General features: G+C 44.7%; 1 protein-coding gene and 1 non-coding gene across 2 annotated transcripts; both read left to right on the top strand.

Moving 5' to 3' along the window:
• The first annotated feature begins 1,749 nt into the window (after window positions 1-1,749).
• On the top strand, window positions 1,750-8,954 carry DEFB123 (defensin beta 123). The gene is made up of 2 exons (XM_026503220.4): window positions 1,750-2,024; window positions 8,346-8,954. Exons 1-2 carry the CDS (start codon window positions 1,967-1,969, stop codon window positions 8,489-8,491), a joined length of 204 nt encoding a protein of 67 aa, XP_026359005.1. The 5' UTR covers window positions 1,750-1,966; the 3' UTR covers window positions 8,492-8,954.
• A 5,360-nt stretch (window positions 8,955-14,314) lies between these two features.
• LOC113258839 (U6 spliceosomal RNA) lies at window positions 14,315-14,421 on the top strand. The gene has a single exon (XR_003317363.1). It is a non-coding gene; the product is annotated as a U6 spliceosomal RNA (small nuclear RNA).
• The last annotated feature ends 2,505 nt before the right edge of the window (window positions 14,422-16,926 follow it).

The following is a 16,926-nucleotide window of genomic DNA, read 5'->3' as shown; positions in this document are numbered from 1 at the left end:
AGAAAAGGAGAAGGAACAAGGGCACAGATGTTTCCATTGGGGCAGAAACAACAATGTTCCTTGTTCATGGTCATAAACACCTAAAGATACATTAGTGTCTTAGCAATAATAAACTTGATATGATGATGTAGCCATTTCCTAGAACTGCCATGACAAAGGACCACAACCTGGGTGACTTAAAATAACAGAAATTTTCTTTTTTTTTCCCTAAGATTTGTAATGTATATGTTTGAGAGAGAGAGAGAGCACAAGGCAGGTGAGTGGCAGGAGAGGGAGAAGCAGACTCCCTGCTGAGCAGGGAGCCCAACACGGGGCTTGATCCCAGGACCTCAGGATCATGACCTGAGCCTAAGGCAGACACTTAACCGACTGAGTTTAATTCTTATAAGAAATTCCTTGGCCCGTAATACCGATGACAGTTCTGCTGTTGCCCAGACCGAACCTCAAGGAACACATCGTTAAAAGAGATGAGCCTCCTTAATGGAAGCGAACACGACATGGGGGATTTCTAGGCTTTAGGCACTGAGTCCTTCCTCCCCACTGTCTCCTCTTCAACATCAAGGTTTTAGAAGGAGTTGTTTAGGGGGCTCTGGGTGGCGCCGTTGACTGGGCCACCAACTCTTGGTTTCCGCTCAAGTGGTCATTTCTGGTCCTGATCTGGGAGTCCTGGGATCCCGCCCCATGTCATCGAACCCCACAATGGACTCCGAACACAGCAGGGAGTCTGCTTGCGACTGTCTCCCTCTCTCCCTCTGCGTCTCCCCACCACGATCGCTCGATCTCTCTCTCTCTCTCAAATAAATAATCTTTTTTTAAAACAAAGTTGTTTATACATCCTGACCTCCTTATTTCTCCTATTTTTCAGTCTTCAACCTCCTCATTCTGTTGCCCCTACAGAAATAGTTTTGGAGTCGTTTTGTCTTTAAATCCTATATATGCTTTTACACCCTTGACGTCTGTACAAGTAGCGTCCAGTCAGGAAATGGAAGCCACACAGGATATTAATTTTTTTTAAGATTTTTTATTTATTTGACAGAGACAGCCAGCAAGAGAGGGAACACAGCAGGGGAGTGGGAGAGGAAGAAGCAGGCTTATAGCGGAAGAGCCTGATGTGGGACTCGATCCTAGAACGCCAGGATCACGCCCCCAGCCGGAGGCAGCCGCCTAACGACTGCGCTATCCCGGTGCCCCCACACAGGATATTTAATTCAGGGAATTGGTCACACGTTGTTGGAAGACTGAAAGAGCAAGAGGACCCTGAAAACAGAATAGTTACTACAGGAACGAAAGGGAGACAAGGGGCTTTCCAGGCCTGGGCGTTCAGAGGAGGGACCTCAACAGCTGGTTCCTGGATCTCTGGGGAGGGGCTCAGCGCGGGGTCCCGAAGACGTGCCCCCGGGGGTCAGGTGCATGGCGCCGTTGGCACTGGGACCGCGCGGGGCGGGGGCGCGGACAGGCTGGTGCTGGGAGCTTCATCTCACCACCGTTTTCCCGGTTTCCCTCCAGTCACATCATGTTTCTCACTTTCAACCCCAACGTAAGCCTCAGGACGGACTTCCTCTGCCTGGGACGCCAGGTTGGGCTCACCCGCAGGTGCTGGCACCTTCTGGGTGAAGTCTCCCCGGCCCTTCTGCGTTCCACGTGCGTGGCGCCCCCTGGCGGTCGCTCGGTGCAAGCAGCTTAGAGTGGGTGGAAGGACCTTGGACCGGGGTGCCTGCCCCCACCTCCCACCCCACCCCACCACGGCTGCCCAAATGACCACAGGAGGCGGGCCAGCTCGGAGTGGGTGGCTGCAGACCCTGGGCTCCGGCAGCGTGGGGGCCAAAGCCGTGGGCGGCTGAGGGCACGTGAGGCTGACATCGTTCCGGCTGAACAAAGGGACCTCCAGCCGGGGAGGCCGGAGCCCTGCCCCATTCGCTTTGCCGTCGCCTCGGACTTGCAGCCTCACCTTGGGCCACTTCCAGCCATGAAGCTCCTTTTGCTGACTCTGGCTGCACTGCTGCTCTTGTCCCAGCTCACACCAGGTAACCTGGACCTCTTCCGGGAGGGGCAGGGTGTGGAAACCGAGGCCTGGTCCCGGAATCCAGGCTGGGAGGGTGGGCTGCCGGGCCTCGGGAGCTCGCCTTTTGGAAGCACGTAGAAGAGGCGGCCTCGCCCGCAGCAGGTGCCAGAGCTGAGCTGCCCCCCACGACATCAGAGCTTCTGGCTCAGCCACCCGGTCCATCTCTGCTCTCTCGGGAAGCAGATGCAGGTGGCCTTGCGCGGGAGAAAGAACGGAAGGGGAAGCAGGAAGAAGAGGGCAGGCGTCGACCTTTTACAAAATAGTCCCCGGAATGATCTAGGCTTTGTAAAGATCACATACACTGTTGCTGCCTCAGTGCCAGACGCTGAGTGGGAGGCCAGGACCACAGAGACGAATGACAATGGCACTGGGGGACACAATAAAGGCATGTACAACCCAGAGTGACATGAGCTGTGACACAGGGAGTCTAGGGATCTGAGCTGCCCATGGAAGGGACCATCCCACCCTGAGAGCCAGGAGAGTCCTCCTGACCGGGATACACTGAGTCCTGAGAAGTACGTGGAGGTTAGAAGGGGAAGGAGAAGAGAAGGAAGTAGGAAGGGTGTCCCAGGCAGAAATCAGCTCATGCAAAGAAAGGTCCAGCTGTGGGAGAGAGCGTGGCGCCTTCAGAAAACTGGCGCACAATTGAGTGAGTTAGGGGCATGGCGAAGGGGAAACTGAGGAAGCATTCAAGGTCCAGGTCTTGATGGGCCTTGACTACCAGGTGAGGGAGCCATGGGAAGGCTAACCGGCTTCGGGCCGTGGTCAGACTTGCCCATCCCACCGCCCGCAGCCTCGCTCTCCGTTCCTCCTGCTCGACTGGCTGAAGCTTCTGCCCACACCAGGGCTTTCACCTAACATTCCCGCAGGGTCAGAATGCGTGAATTTCCTCCACCAAGCTGACCTCAGCCCTTGTATCTGCCTGGGGCAGATGCCTGACCCACCACTCACCACAGGGTAGAACCCGGGTCAGAACGCCCCCCCACTTGCTAACTGCGTGACCTCCAGCAAGGGGCTCTGAGGCTCAGCGTGTCAGTTTCCTCGTCTCGACCTGCTACAACAATAGCGTTTGTAGTGGTATCCGATGGAGAGAAGACAAGGAACACGGAAATGGGGGTGTGCAAAACCACACATCTTTATTTTATATGATTTTCACTAGTTCCCTGGAAATTTATTATACTAAAATAATAAAAACACTCATCATCTGTGTGGTTACTCAGTGGGACAGTTTATATAAGAAAGACAGAATGAATGCTTGGTGATTTTCCTGTATGTATGAACCTGCAAGATAACGATTTCTTTTTCTATCATCCCCCAAATGTGACAAAATAGTTTTTAATATATTTGATGAATTTTCATTCATTGCAATCTTTATTCGTGCGGAAATTCAAATTGTCCCATCTTTGGCTTGTGGTAGCCTTATTTTACATATATCCCTGCTAGTCGGGATCGTTTCCTTGCGATAAGGTCCAGCTTACAGACACCGCAAGAGACGCACTTGCGGTCTGACGGAGTTAGACATGTCAGCTTGGCACAGCAAAGGAGGGGACCGTGGGGCAAAAGAAGGAACAGATAAGGTTTTATAGGCTTAAGGAGAGGGGCAGAGTTTAGGTAAAATGTAAATGAAGTTATGTGTTTTGTTTCAAGTTTTTATTTAAACTGTAGTTAACTTACAGTGTAATATTAGTTTCAGGAGTAGAATTTAGTGATTCATCACTTACTTACAACACCCAGTGCTCATCACAAGTGCCCTCCGTAACGCCCATTACCCAGTTAGCCCGTCTCCCCCACCAACCCTCCAGCAACCCTCACTTTGTTCTCTATAGTTAAAAGTCTCTTATGGTTTGTTTCCCTCTCTCTCTCTCTTTTTTTCCATCCCTGTGTTCATCTGTTTTGCTTCCTAAATTCCACTTAGGAGCGAAATCATATGGTGTGTGTCTTTCTCTGTGAAGCAATGCTGGATAGACTTCATGCGTAAAGGGATTAACACCAGGCCAAGGCTGAGAAATGGATTCAGGGTCCCATTTCCATGGAAAGTACAAAATTAAGAGCGATGTGGAACTTCGTATCTCAAACCCCTTCTCTGACACTCTGTCCTTGGCTCTGAAATCAAGGATACTTTTCTGTATTGAAAGACTGGCTCCTCAGAAAAGGATGTAATGTTCCAGTCCTGCCCATATGATTTTAATACAAAGTTTCAGAAAGATGTGACTTAAGATTTTGTCCTTTTGTGAAGTGACAAAAGGAGGTTCACTGGTTCATAAGTGGTTATCTGGTGTGACAAGATATTCAAGGCTCATCTTGTACAATTCCTGCCCCAGATCTTGAGATCCCCATTTCTTCGAGAAACGCTGATTTTTTTTTTTTAAGTAGGAAAATGGTATTTCACAACCGTGATCTAGGTGCTAGAGATAGTCCTACAGATTAGTCCTCCATTCCACATCATTTTAGTAGACCGAGCTGGGTGGGAAAATGAACACATTGAATACATATAAAATACCTCATGAATTCATATGAATACTTCCTATTCAAAGTGACCTTGATTAGACATGATAGGACATGGGAATATCCAGGAAAAGCCACCAGAAGCAAACTCATGGGTCCCAGAGGTCAGACTATATTGATCACTCAACAAATACTTTGGTTTGCTTTGGTTGCTTACGCGGATATATTCACACACACACACACACACCAGGAAGGTTTCTGAGAAATGCAAATGTGGCAGAGGCATTACCAGCAATGCCACATGTGGCTCCTTCAGACGGCAGGATGATGTCCAATGCCAGTTGGTGATGGACAATGGTTTTCTGGAACTCCTAGAATTGGCAAAAGACTATGGTAGTATTTTTAGTGACATTGTCAGCAGCTCCGATGACTTCACGAATGATCACGTGGAAAACTCAGGAGCTGCACTGAACTTCTCCAGTGCCCTCAGGACTGTTTCTCTAGAAATTGCCATAGCATAAAAGCTACTCCCAGGGCTAGTAAGCCCATCTAGCTTGATTCCAAGTTTTTCAGCTTCTTCACGCAATTCTTTTCATCACCACGTGAGACCACTGAGTTCCAGAGGGAGCATTCGACTCCCGAAAAGGGAATAAATTGTTCCAACTTAATCCAATTGTACAGAAAGAAGAGGAAAAAGAGGCAAGATATCGTGGCCTTCCACAATTTGCTGACGGGGGAGAAAACAGTAAACTTTGGACCCACAAACAAATGATGAGTCACTTGGGCTCTTCAGGGCCTTCTGTCAGTTTAGCAAGTTTTAATTTTAACTTACGGTGAGTTCTGTGTTTTCTGAGGGTTGAGAATGATAAGGATGGCATGATTTTTTGCAAAATTGCCATTCCTTAATTAAAGCCCCAGTAAAAAGAGCACCTCAGTCATGACAAAGGCAGATAGGCTTTCCCAAATAGGAAAGACAAACGACAATTGTTTTTAGTCACAAGAAACACAGTTGCTTTCTGGCAAGGAGAAGCATCTAGCCCTCCACAGAAAAGACAGATGGTAGTGAGTACAGATTCCAATCCTTGAGATTTAGCGAGCTGGATAGAGTCCCTGAGACAGTGGGTCCTTTTCGTGTCCCACTTTTACTGTTTTTCCAAGGGTTACAAGGCTGGCAAGTGGGACATACGCTGGAGCTACCCTCACTGATTGGTTAAAACTTCTCCACCAGTGTTGTCTTAGAACAGGTTATAAGTCGGGGCGCCTGGGTGGCTCAGTCGGTAAGCGTCTGCCTTTGGCTCAGGGCGTGATCCCGGAGTCCTGGGATTGAGCCCCACATCAGGCTCCTCCGCTGGGACCCTGCTTCTTCCCCTCCCACTCCCCCTGCCTGTGTTCCCTCTCTCGCTGGCCATCTCTCCCTCTGTCAAATAAATTAATTAAAACTCTTAAAAAAAAAAAAAAAGAATAGGTTATAAGTTTTCCAGGCACCAGTTTCTGGGCTCAGTCAGTGGAGCACGTGATTCTCAATGGGACTGTGAGTTCAAGTCCCACGTTGGGTGTAGAGATTTCTTTAAAAAAGGAAGAAGGAGAGTTTATAGTTTTTCTTTGCTGTGATGGGTCGAATTTTCTACCAAGCTCCATTTCCGACGGTCCAGAAACACCAGTTAGCCATCTTAGTGTCTCCATAACACATCAGATTTCTCTCAGTATATTTTTCCAGAACCTAGTTCTTGTGATGGCAGTTTGCTCAAGGTTCAAAAGAAGTTTTAAAGGATAATTAAAAAAAAAACAAACTCCTGGCCCGTATATATATGTGTGTGTATATATATATATATATATATATATATATATATATACACATATGAACATGTGTTAAAGACTTTATTTAACTCATAATGAGAGAGCAAGGCAGATTTTATAACTGGATCAAAGCATAAATAGAAACTGGCTTTGTTCCCCCCCCAGTGCAGGGGAGGAGAAGGAGTATACAACAGAATATACTTGCGAATGCAGAGAAATAATCATTTTTGCCCTACTGTTATTTCTCAACAGCTCATTGAGTTGTTGTCTAACCAAAATCAGGTAACTCTGAAGACTGCGATCTCCGCGGACCAAGGACTATTGATACTACCGGCGATTATAGACCTTCCGGCGCTATAAGGAGAGGGACAGAGTTTGGGGGTTTGTTTGGGGTTAGTCGATCTTCGTCGCGGCTGTCCTATGCATTGTAGGGTATTTAGCGGAACCCTTGGCCTCTCCCGACTCATTGACAATAGCACCTCTCCCCAGTTGCAGTAACTAAAAATGTCTTCACACATTTCATTGCCAAACATCCTCTCAGGAGCGAAATCACCCCCGTTGAGAACCCCAGCTCCAGAAGATGCCGTTTTCCACTGAAGCACGAGTTTCCCCTGAGAGTCTCCCCTGTGTTGGTCAAAAGATCATCTCAAAGAAAGCTTACTCCTGATCATAAAATAAACCTGGTCAAAACCTACAGCAGAAAGAAGGAAATGATAAAGATTACAAATTCATGAAACTTACAATTAACTTGCAAATTAATGAAATAGAGAATAGTCATGGCTTGAAACTGCCCCCCCCCCAAAAAAAATGGTTTAACACACGCAACTAGAGGTTCCAGGCTTCATTCGGCTGCCCGAGCCCCTGAGGACCTGAGTCAGAGCAGGCTTGGGCCTTTTCAGAACAGAGAAGGGTACAGGTCCTTGTTTGGCTCAGTAGAGAACTTCGTCTTTAACTGCTCCAAAACTTGTGGTTGGAATACCACAGCTGTCCCGGATTCGTGTGCCTCTGGGTTGAGGCCGCGGGTGCCATCCCACCCCCAAAACTGTCAGAACACTTCTTTAGGGAGCTGTGTTTGCAGACCTTGCAATTTGTTGATTGGCCAAGATTCCGGGACAGGAAAGGCACCAAAAACAATACGGATGGGTTGTTGCCGAGGGGCTCCAGGGGAGGGGAGAATAGGGGTTACTCTTTGATGAGTCTAAGAGTCCCAGTCTTACAAGATGAAAAGAGTTAGGCGGGTGGCTGCTGCTGATGGCTGTCTACACACAAGCCGAATGCATTTAACACCCCCGAGCTGCGCACTTAAAAATGGTTAAGATGGTAAATTTTACGTTACGTGTATTTCACTACAATTAATGAAAATAACTAAGTACAGCCACCTTCTTAATGATAGGCCTTGGCGAAAACAAAACAAAACAAAAATAAAATTATGAAGAAAGTGATGGAACATTAACCAAAAACAAAAACAAAAGGGAACCAGTATGGATGAACCTTGAAAACACGGTAAATGAAAGAAGCCAGACACAAAAGGCCACATATTATATCATTCCATTGGCATAAAATATCCACAGTAGGCAAATCTATAGAGAGGAGGGCAAATTGGTGATCGCCCAGGGCTGGGGAGACAAGTGCAGGATTTCTTTTTGGGACGATTAGAAAGTTCTGGAACTAGATGGCGTTGATGGTTGCACAACATGGTGAGTGTACTTAATACCCCTGAACTGTGCACTTTAAAATGCTTGAGGGGCGCCCGGCTGGCTCAGTCGGAGGAGCATGCTATCTTGATCTCAGGGTCATGGGTTTGAGCCCCACATTGGGTGTGGAGATTACGTAAATAAATAAACTTTAAAAAACTAAAATGCTTGAACTAGTAAGTTTTATGTTCTTCGTATTTTACCACGGTTTTTAAAAAGGGAAGGATAGAAAAAGGAACCCAACAGTCAAAGGCAAGGGAGACTGAGGGCCCTCTCTCACACCTGCTTTAATACGTCTTCTCAGGGCTGACACTGAGACTCCATTCTTCTTTCTTTTTTTGCGTCAGGAGGCACCCAAAAATGCTGGAATCTTCACGGCAGATGCCGCCAGAAATGCTCCAGGAGAGAAAGGGTCTATATTTACTGCACAAATAATAAACTGTGCTGTGTGAAGCCCAAGTTCCAGCCAAGAGAACAGCTATGGCCATTTTAAGTTCTTTGAAGCCTGAAGCCATGAAAATGCAGACGGAGCTGCCCTGAGTCTGAGTCCAGGGGATTCCTAAATTCTATCAATAAACACGCGTGGCTGATCTCTGTGTGCGCCTCTGAGCCTACCCCAGCAGTTCTCAGGAAATCCCCTTTCAGGAGACGCCAAAATATTTTCATAATAATAATAAGACATTATTTGCCTTTTTCAGTCTCACTGTCTCACAAGTGTGCTGTGGAATCTTCTGGAATCTATGTGGGATATGATGATATCATTGTTCCGTCAGCTAATGAAAAGTATGATTATGTATCCTTATGTTTCTAGAATTCTTTAAGGTAGCAGACTTACAGCATGAGGGGGTTCATTTTCAGAGATTAACTCAGGTTGTTCTCGGTAATTCTATTGTGCTCTTACTAGCCATCATTAGTTACATTATTAATCTCTGTAACCTCGTGATCATCTAATAATAAATCACTACTTTGAAATTCTCCAATTTTCCTTTGTACCTGCGTGCGAGCCCACGGAGAACCGAGAACACTCTGTCATCTTGGTTTGCAAAGTTATATTAACAGCCAGTACCGACTGGCCAACAGAGAAAAGGCTATGCTCTCCCTGAGTGAAGGCAACACTTACTCTACACTCTGTAGTTCTTTTAAATACAATTTCTAGCACACAATTGAAAAATATTAGAAGACATTCACAGAGGAAGGAAAATAGGATCCATAACCAAGAATGAAAATTGTCAACAGCAGCAAATCCAAACATGGCACAGGTGTCAGAATTCACTGGGGCGCCTGGGTGGCACAGCGGTTAAGCGTCTGCCTTCGGCTCAGGGCGTGATCCCGGCGTTACGGGATCGAGCCCCACGTCAGGCTCCTCCACTATGAGCCTGCTTCTTCCTCTCTTGCTCCTCCTGCTTGTGTTCCCTCTCTCGCTGGCTATCTCTGTCTCTGTCGAATAAATAAATAAAATCTTTAAAAAAAAAAAAAAAAAAAGAATTCACAGACAACTTTAAGGGGCGCCTGGGTGGCACAGCGGTTAAGCGTCTGCCTTCGGCTCAGGGCGTGATCCCGGCGTTATGGGATCGAGCCCCACATCGGGCTCCTCCGCTATGAGCCTGCTTCTTCCTCTCCCACTCCCCCTGCTTGTGTTCCCTCTCTCACTGGCTGTCTCTATCTCTGTCAAATAAATAAATAAAATCTTTAAAAAAAAAAAAAGAATTCACAGACAACTTTAAAATAACTATTATAAATATGTTAAAGAAATTAGAGGGAAAGATTGAAAGGATGAGTAATTTAATCTAATACACAGGAAAATACAGGTTTTTCTTCTTTTTTTTTTTTTTAAGATTTTATTTATTTATTTGACAGAGATAGAGACAGCCAGCGAGAGAGGGAACACAAGCAGGGGGAGTGGGAGAGGAAGAAGCAGGCTCCCAGCAGAGGAGCCCGAAGCGGGGCTCGATCCCGGAACGCCGGAATCACGCCCTGAGCCGAGGGCAGACCCCTAACGACTGCGCCACCCAGGCGCCCCAAGAAAATACAGTTTTTCTATTGCTGCATAACAAATCACTCCAAACTTAATGGATTAAAATAGCTATTCATTCATTCTCAGATTTCTGTATGTGAATTGAGCGGTTCTTCTCATATTCTCACCTGGGGTCACCCATATGACTGCATCTCTGTCCATGTGACCTTTCCGTTTCAAGGAAGTTAACCTTGGCTTCTTACATAGATAGCTCGGTCTAAGAGGGTAAGTCCCAATATGCAGGGTTTTCAAACTTCTTTTATCATGCTTTCTTAAATCCCATTGGCCAAAGCAATATTTGCTTTTTAATTTAAATTTTAGTTAGTTAATATACAGCGCAATATTGGTTTCAGGAGTAGAATTCAGTGATTCAGCACCTACATATAATACCCGGTACTCATCACAAGTGCCCTCCTTAATGCCCAACCCCATGTAGCCCATCCCCCCCAACCTCCCCTCCATCAACCCTCAGTTTGTTCTCTCTCATTAAGAGTCTCTTATGGTTTGTTTCCCTCTCTCCTTTTTTTCCTTCCCCCTTCCCATATGTTCTCTGTTTTCTTTTTTAATTCCACATGAGTAAGATCATAAAGTATTTGTCTTTCTCTGACTTATTTCACTTAGCATAATACTCTAACTCCATCCACGTCATTGCAAATGGCAAGTTTTCATTGTTTTTGATGGCTGAGTAAATTCCATTGTGTATATACACAATATTCCGTAAATACAATTTATGTATTTAAGTGGAGGACTGTCTGCTTTTCCTCCAATCTCTTTTACTTATTCATAGCTTCTGCTTCCTCAAACTATGCTTTACTCTACCCCGCCTCCCGCCACCCACCCACCCCCCTTCCAACTTGACTTTCTTTTTAAGATTTTATTTGTTTATTTGAGAAAGAGAGCATGTGCACAAGTGGGGGGAAGGACAGGGGAGGAGAGAGAAGCAGACCCCCCACTGAGCAGGGAGTCCAACATGGGACTCGATCCCAGGACCCTGAGATCATGACCTGAGCTGACTGCAGAGCTTAAATGACTGAGCCACCCAGGCGCCCCCAACTTGCCTTTACTAAGGCATCTTTTCAGCTTCCACTCCAATTATAAACTGCTTATTCTCTGTATTTCCCAATGCTGTTCCCAATTTCTTGAAACAGAATCTGACTGATGCAGTTCATATTGTCCCCACCCACCTCGTAGGTCACTGGCTAGCCTATAGGATTAGGTTGGCTTGGGGAGGTGCCCCCCTCTTGTCCAATCAACTGTGTCTGTGGCATGGGGGAGAGTGGTCTCCTGGTCTGCATATGACTGTCACGAAGTCAAGGCTGTGAGCAGGGCTGCAAGAGTGGATATGGCTGGGTCAGGCAGTGTTCCCTGTATTCACATTTCCGTGTATCCCTGCTCTAAACTTCTGTAGGGAGCAATAGGTCTGTTCTTGCTTTGTGAAACACCAGCCCCTATGTTTAGGGAGAAATAGGCATCAATGAAACGTGGATCTTTCTGGTGGAATTCTGAGGAAGGGAACCTAGGCCCCTCTCTCTATCCCCTCATGAGGTCCCACTAATCTATTGGTGAGGGCTCGATATTCCCAGGGTCCTATTAGACGCAATGCTCCTTTTTATAATAAATACTTTGCAGTGCCCCCTTTCTGCCCTAAAATAAAATTCATAAATATCGCAACCTATCTACTCACATAATTGCAAGAAAAAAAATCTAATTAAGCCCTAACTATAACATAAAAGAGAAAAGAGACTACTTTAGAATAATATGCATTTTGATGTGTAAATACACTCAAAGACATAATGAAAAACGTCAGATCTGTTACCTATACATAGCACAAGTGCAAGAGCTACAAGTGCGGACTCAGACGCATGCGCCATATGCACCGTTCAAATACCACCCCAAGAGTTTGCTCTCTGTATCCCGACTTTCCAAAATGGTAAACAGCTTGGGTAAAGTTCTAACCAAAACAAAGTATAATCATCTCTTGATTTACACAGTAGTTTCATTCCAGGAAAATTCAATATGAAAAAAAAAAAAAACCTTGCAAAACAGCCTTACATTCTGGGCTCAGAGAATTATAAATGGGTTTCTCACCTGCATGAATGTCTAGCAGGATATTTGAATTTTGTTTGGGAAATGGATCGATACTTCATTTTTCAGGTCAGTCACACACATTGCATGCCATCTTGCATCCCGGGTCCCCAGCCTACTAAAATTCAGTAAAGACTCCATTAATTTTGACTATCAAAAGAAAAAAAAAAGGCCGCCAGCAAATTCCAAAAATCACCCCTAGAGGGCAGTGTCTTCCCGTTGAGAATCATCCATCTGCCGTTAAGAGTCCTTTCCCGTGTGTTTCTGTGGGACCAATGGAGCTGCATCAGAAGCACAGATAACTTACCCAAGTTTAACTAAGTGTGCTCAGAAGAAAAGAGGCAAAGGGAGAAATGGGTTGTTTCAGGGTTTGGGGGGGGGGTGTTCAATTTTTTTCTTACTTTTTTTTTTTTTTTAATTTTTATTTATTTGAGAGAAAGAGAGCTCGTCCCCTTGCATGTAGGGGGAGGGGCAGAGGGAGATAATCCTCAAGCTGAGTCCCTGCTGAGCGCAGAGCTTGACACGGGCGCATTTCAAGACCCCGAGATCATGACCCTGAGATCATGACCTGAGCCACAGCCAAGAGTCGGACATTGTTAACCAACTGAACCACCCAGGCGCCCCCCCCTTCTTACTTTTTAAATCAAAGCTTTGCCTTTCTGAACGTGGTATAGAGTCATTCCGTGTGTACAGCTTTGTATATGGCTTCTTTGCCTAACATAATGTTTTTGAGATTAACTCATGTTGTGCGTATCAGTATATTGTTATTGTTGTTTACTATTTATTGTTGTTAGTATTGTACAGCATGGATGGAATTCAATCTATCCAGTCCCTTGCTGGACATTTGGGTTGTTTCCAGTTATGGAATATTAGAAATAAAGCTGCTATAAACATTAATAGAGAAGTCTCTATATATACACGTATTTCTATTTAATTTTATAAGTAACTCATAAAAGTTACTTATCAACTGTTCTTCCAAAGGGGTTGTCCATGTTACATTCCCATCAGCAAGGAATTAGCATTCCGGTTGCTCCATAGCTTCACCAACACTCACTTTGGTCCATTTTCTTTATTTTAAGCATTCTGGTGGGTGTGCAATGGTATCCCACTATGGTTTTAATTTGCATTTCCCTAATGTCTAATGATTTTGAACATCTTTTCATGGGCTTATTGGCCATTTGTATACCTACTTTTGGAAAATGTCTAAAATACTTGCCCACTATATTATTAGATTGTCTTTTGCTTGCTGGTTTATAGGAGCTCTTCACATACTCTGGAAATGAGTCCTTTGTCTAATATATGTATTGCAAATATGAGCAATAGTAGTCCAAATAAACTGGAAGAATCCCTCTTGGAGCCAGTGGCTGTGTGCATGAGAGATGGGGACTGCCTCGATTCCCCTGCAGGAAAAGCACACAGCAATGAACGCATCCCACTGTGTTATGGGATTCCACTCTGGAGAGATACTTCTTTTTCATAGAAATGGCCCATCATTAAAAGGTACTACATAGAAAATATAGTCCACGGTATCGTAATAGCACTGCATGGTAACAGATGAAAGTTACACTTGTTGTACACCTGAAACTAATGTAACATTGTGTATCAACTATACCCCAATGAAAATACAAATAATAAGAGGTGTCTGGCTGGTTCAGTCCGTGAAGCAGGAAGCAGCGTGTGACTCTCGATCTCAGGATTGTGCGTTTGAGTCCCACATAGGGGTAGAGATTACTTAAAAAAATAAAATCTTTTATAAATAAATAAAATACATTTTTAAAAAATAAGTCTATTTTTCAATTAAAAAAAGAGAAGAAAAGAAATAGCCCATACACATAACCGATAACTTCCTTTGTATCACCAGAGAAGCCTGATGTGTTCCACTGATGGAAGAAAGCTCACTCTGTACGTCAGTCTCCAGAAAGGTGCCTTCCTGAGCCCTTGTCAAGGATCATTTGGGCCACACGTGGTTGTTGCCCGGCTCTCAGACTTCGAGGTAGCCCTGGTACAATAAGCAATTCCACTCAACACTCTGCCATGGAAAAGCCAGGTGGGGAAGGGAGCAGCGAGTCACCAAATCCTACCCCGAACCCCCTACACTACCTGTCTTCATCACCCCCTTGTTCTCTTCCTTTCTTGTAAGCCCGAAGGGATCCACCCTCCAGTGGAACAAAAACTCCTCTAATCTCTAACAGAAGAATTTCTATGAAAATGTATATAGTGTTCGCTTTGGTAGCACATATACTAGAATTGGAACGATACAGAGGAGATTGGCATGGCCCCTGCACAAGAGTGATGTACAAATTTGTGAAGTGTGCCCTATTTTTTGCCCAGTGTCGGGCTCCCTGCTCGGGAGCCTGCTTCTCCCTCTCCCTCTGGCCCTCCCCCCAGCTCGGGCACCCACTCTGCCTCTCTTTCTCTCTATCTAAAATGGATAAATAAGGGGCGCCTGGATGGCTTAGTCGTTAAGCGTCTGCCTTCGGCTCAGGGCGTGATCCCAGCGTCCTGGGATCAAGTCCCGCATCAGGCTCCCTGCTCCACTGGGAGCCTGCTTCTTCCTCTCCCACTCCCCCTGCTTGTGTTCCCTCTCTCACTGGCTGTTTCTCTCTCTGTCAAATAAATAAATAAAATCTTTAAAAAATAAAAATAAAATGGATAAATAAAATCTTTTTTAAAGTGTATATATATGAATATAATACATATTATATATTATACATTAATATTATATATATGAATAGTATATACACGTATATAATCGTATACACACACACACACAGGTTTGTAACTTTTAAAAAATATACAGGTATCTCTATCTTGAGAAAATATGTAACAAAAGCTAATGGGGGGAGGCGCCTGGCTGGCTCAGTTAGGGGGACATGTGACCCTTGATCTCAGGGTTGTGAGTTCAAACCCCACATTGGGTGTAGAGATTACTTAAAAATAAAATCTTTAAGGGCGCCTAGGTGGCTCAGTCGGGGAAGCATCTGACTCCTGATTTTGGTTCAGGTCATGATCTCAGGGATTAAGATTCTCTCTCTCTCTCTCCCTCTGCTCCTTTCCCCTGCTCATGCTCTCCCTCTCTTAAATAAATAAATAAATCTTAAAAACATAAAATAAAAATAAAATCTTTTTTTAAAAAGCTAACAGAGTTTATGAGAGCGGTAAATATTTTGAAGCTCATCCATGCTTTATTTTCCTACAATCTGTTCTAACTATTCTACTCAAGTAATAAAAATTGGAAAATTTTAAAGAAGTTTTGGGAGGCATTTTAGTGCTAAAAATCTTGTTTTGGAAGACTAGCTAAGCACATATGGAAATGCTCATGATACATTGGTAAGTAAAAAACAAAACAAAACAAAGACCAAAAAAACCAGGACACCAAAAAGTATGTGCAGTTTTATTCCTTCTTATTTGCAAATCACATCTGACATATATTTTATTTGTGGGTATTTATGTGTAGTGAAAATGCTGATGATGTTTGCTTTCTTATCTGTGGTTCTGTTTTCCAAGTTCTCTCCAGTGAACATATATTACTTTTACAATTAGAAAAAAAAATATTATTTTAAAAACACAAGTCAGGGTGAGTCTGGAAGATAAAATCAAGTGTCAGAGGACCAGAGTGGAGTCCCAGCGCCACCATTTACTGGATGTATGACCTGGACAACTCGCTTCACTAAAAGCATCAGCTGCCTTCTAGAAAAGGCGGGGATAATAGTACCATGACTATGAGAATTAAATGAGATGAAGTGTGTAAAGCAGTTGGTCCTTACTAATGACCAACTGGTAGTATTGTTATCACTAGCTCAGCCATTCAGTGACTCTGGGGAATGAATGTTTGTGCTCTGGAGTAGTACTTCTGAATGCCAACACCCAGCAAAAATCCCTTCTCTAGCATTGCCCAGCCCCCTAGCTCACCTTGCATACCTCCAGGACCAGGGAGTCTCTCTTCCTCCCAAACCTTCCCCTTCATGATGGCCTGTCCATCATCCACCATCCAAAATACCAATATGTGGCTATCGTTCTGTCTCGGAAGAAGCCTTGACCTGAAGTCCAAAGATTTAAGTTCAAGTCTCAGCTCTGTGTCTCAGGACCTGTGTGGCTTTGGACAAGTCACTTTCCCTCTCTGAGCTTGGGAGCCTCATCTGTGAAGTACCTTGAGAAACCTTCCACCTAGAATTGTCTCATCTCCTTGGCCTGTTAGGTGTATTCATATGACTTAGGAGATGAGATGTAGGCTTAGACGATGGTCTGTTAGGGTGCGGGGTGGGAAACAGCCCTGCACATGTGAGGTGTGAGCTTCAAAAAAACTGTCCAGACTGTTGGGTCTTGGTTTAGCCCCCAGAAGGGTGATGGCTGCCTCCAGCACGACGCTCTGAGAGCAACATGGCATTGCTTTTGGAGTATTCCTGCCAAAAATGCATGACTGAATACATTCAGTCATGAGGAAACATGAGACAAACCCAAACTGAGGGCAGTTCCACAAAATAACTGGCCTGGGCTCCTCAAAGACGTCAACGTCACAACCGCGGAAGGACTGCTCCGGGTTAAAGGAGATCAAGGGAACTCGACAGCTGAGCGGACTATGTGATCCCGAGGTTTTGTTTTACTAGAAAGGACCTATTTGGAAGAGCTGGTAAAAGGTGAACAAGATCTGAAGATTAGACAATAGAATTTTGTCATGCGAATATCCTGAGTTTTATCATTACACTGTGGTCATGTAAGAAATGCCTTTGTTTTTAGGAAAAAACCACTGAAGTATTTAGGCATAAAGGGGCTCATGTCTGATATACAGACAAATACACACACGTATATTTATATTTTTTATAGACACA

The sequence above is a fragment of the Ursus arctos genome, unplaced genomic scaffold, assembly GCF_023065955.2.
Source record: "Ursus arctos isolate Adak ecotype North America unplaced genomic scaffold, UrsArc2.0 scaffold_16, whole genome shotgun sequence".
NCBI classification, from domain to species: Eukaryota; Metazoa; Chordata; class Mammalia; order Carnivora; family Ursidae; genus Ursus; species Ursus arctos.
This window is presented reverse-complemented; position numbering and strand designations above follow the sequence as displayed.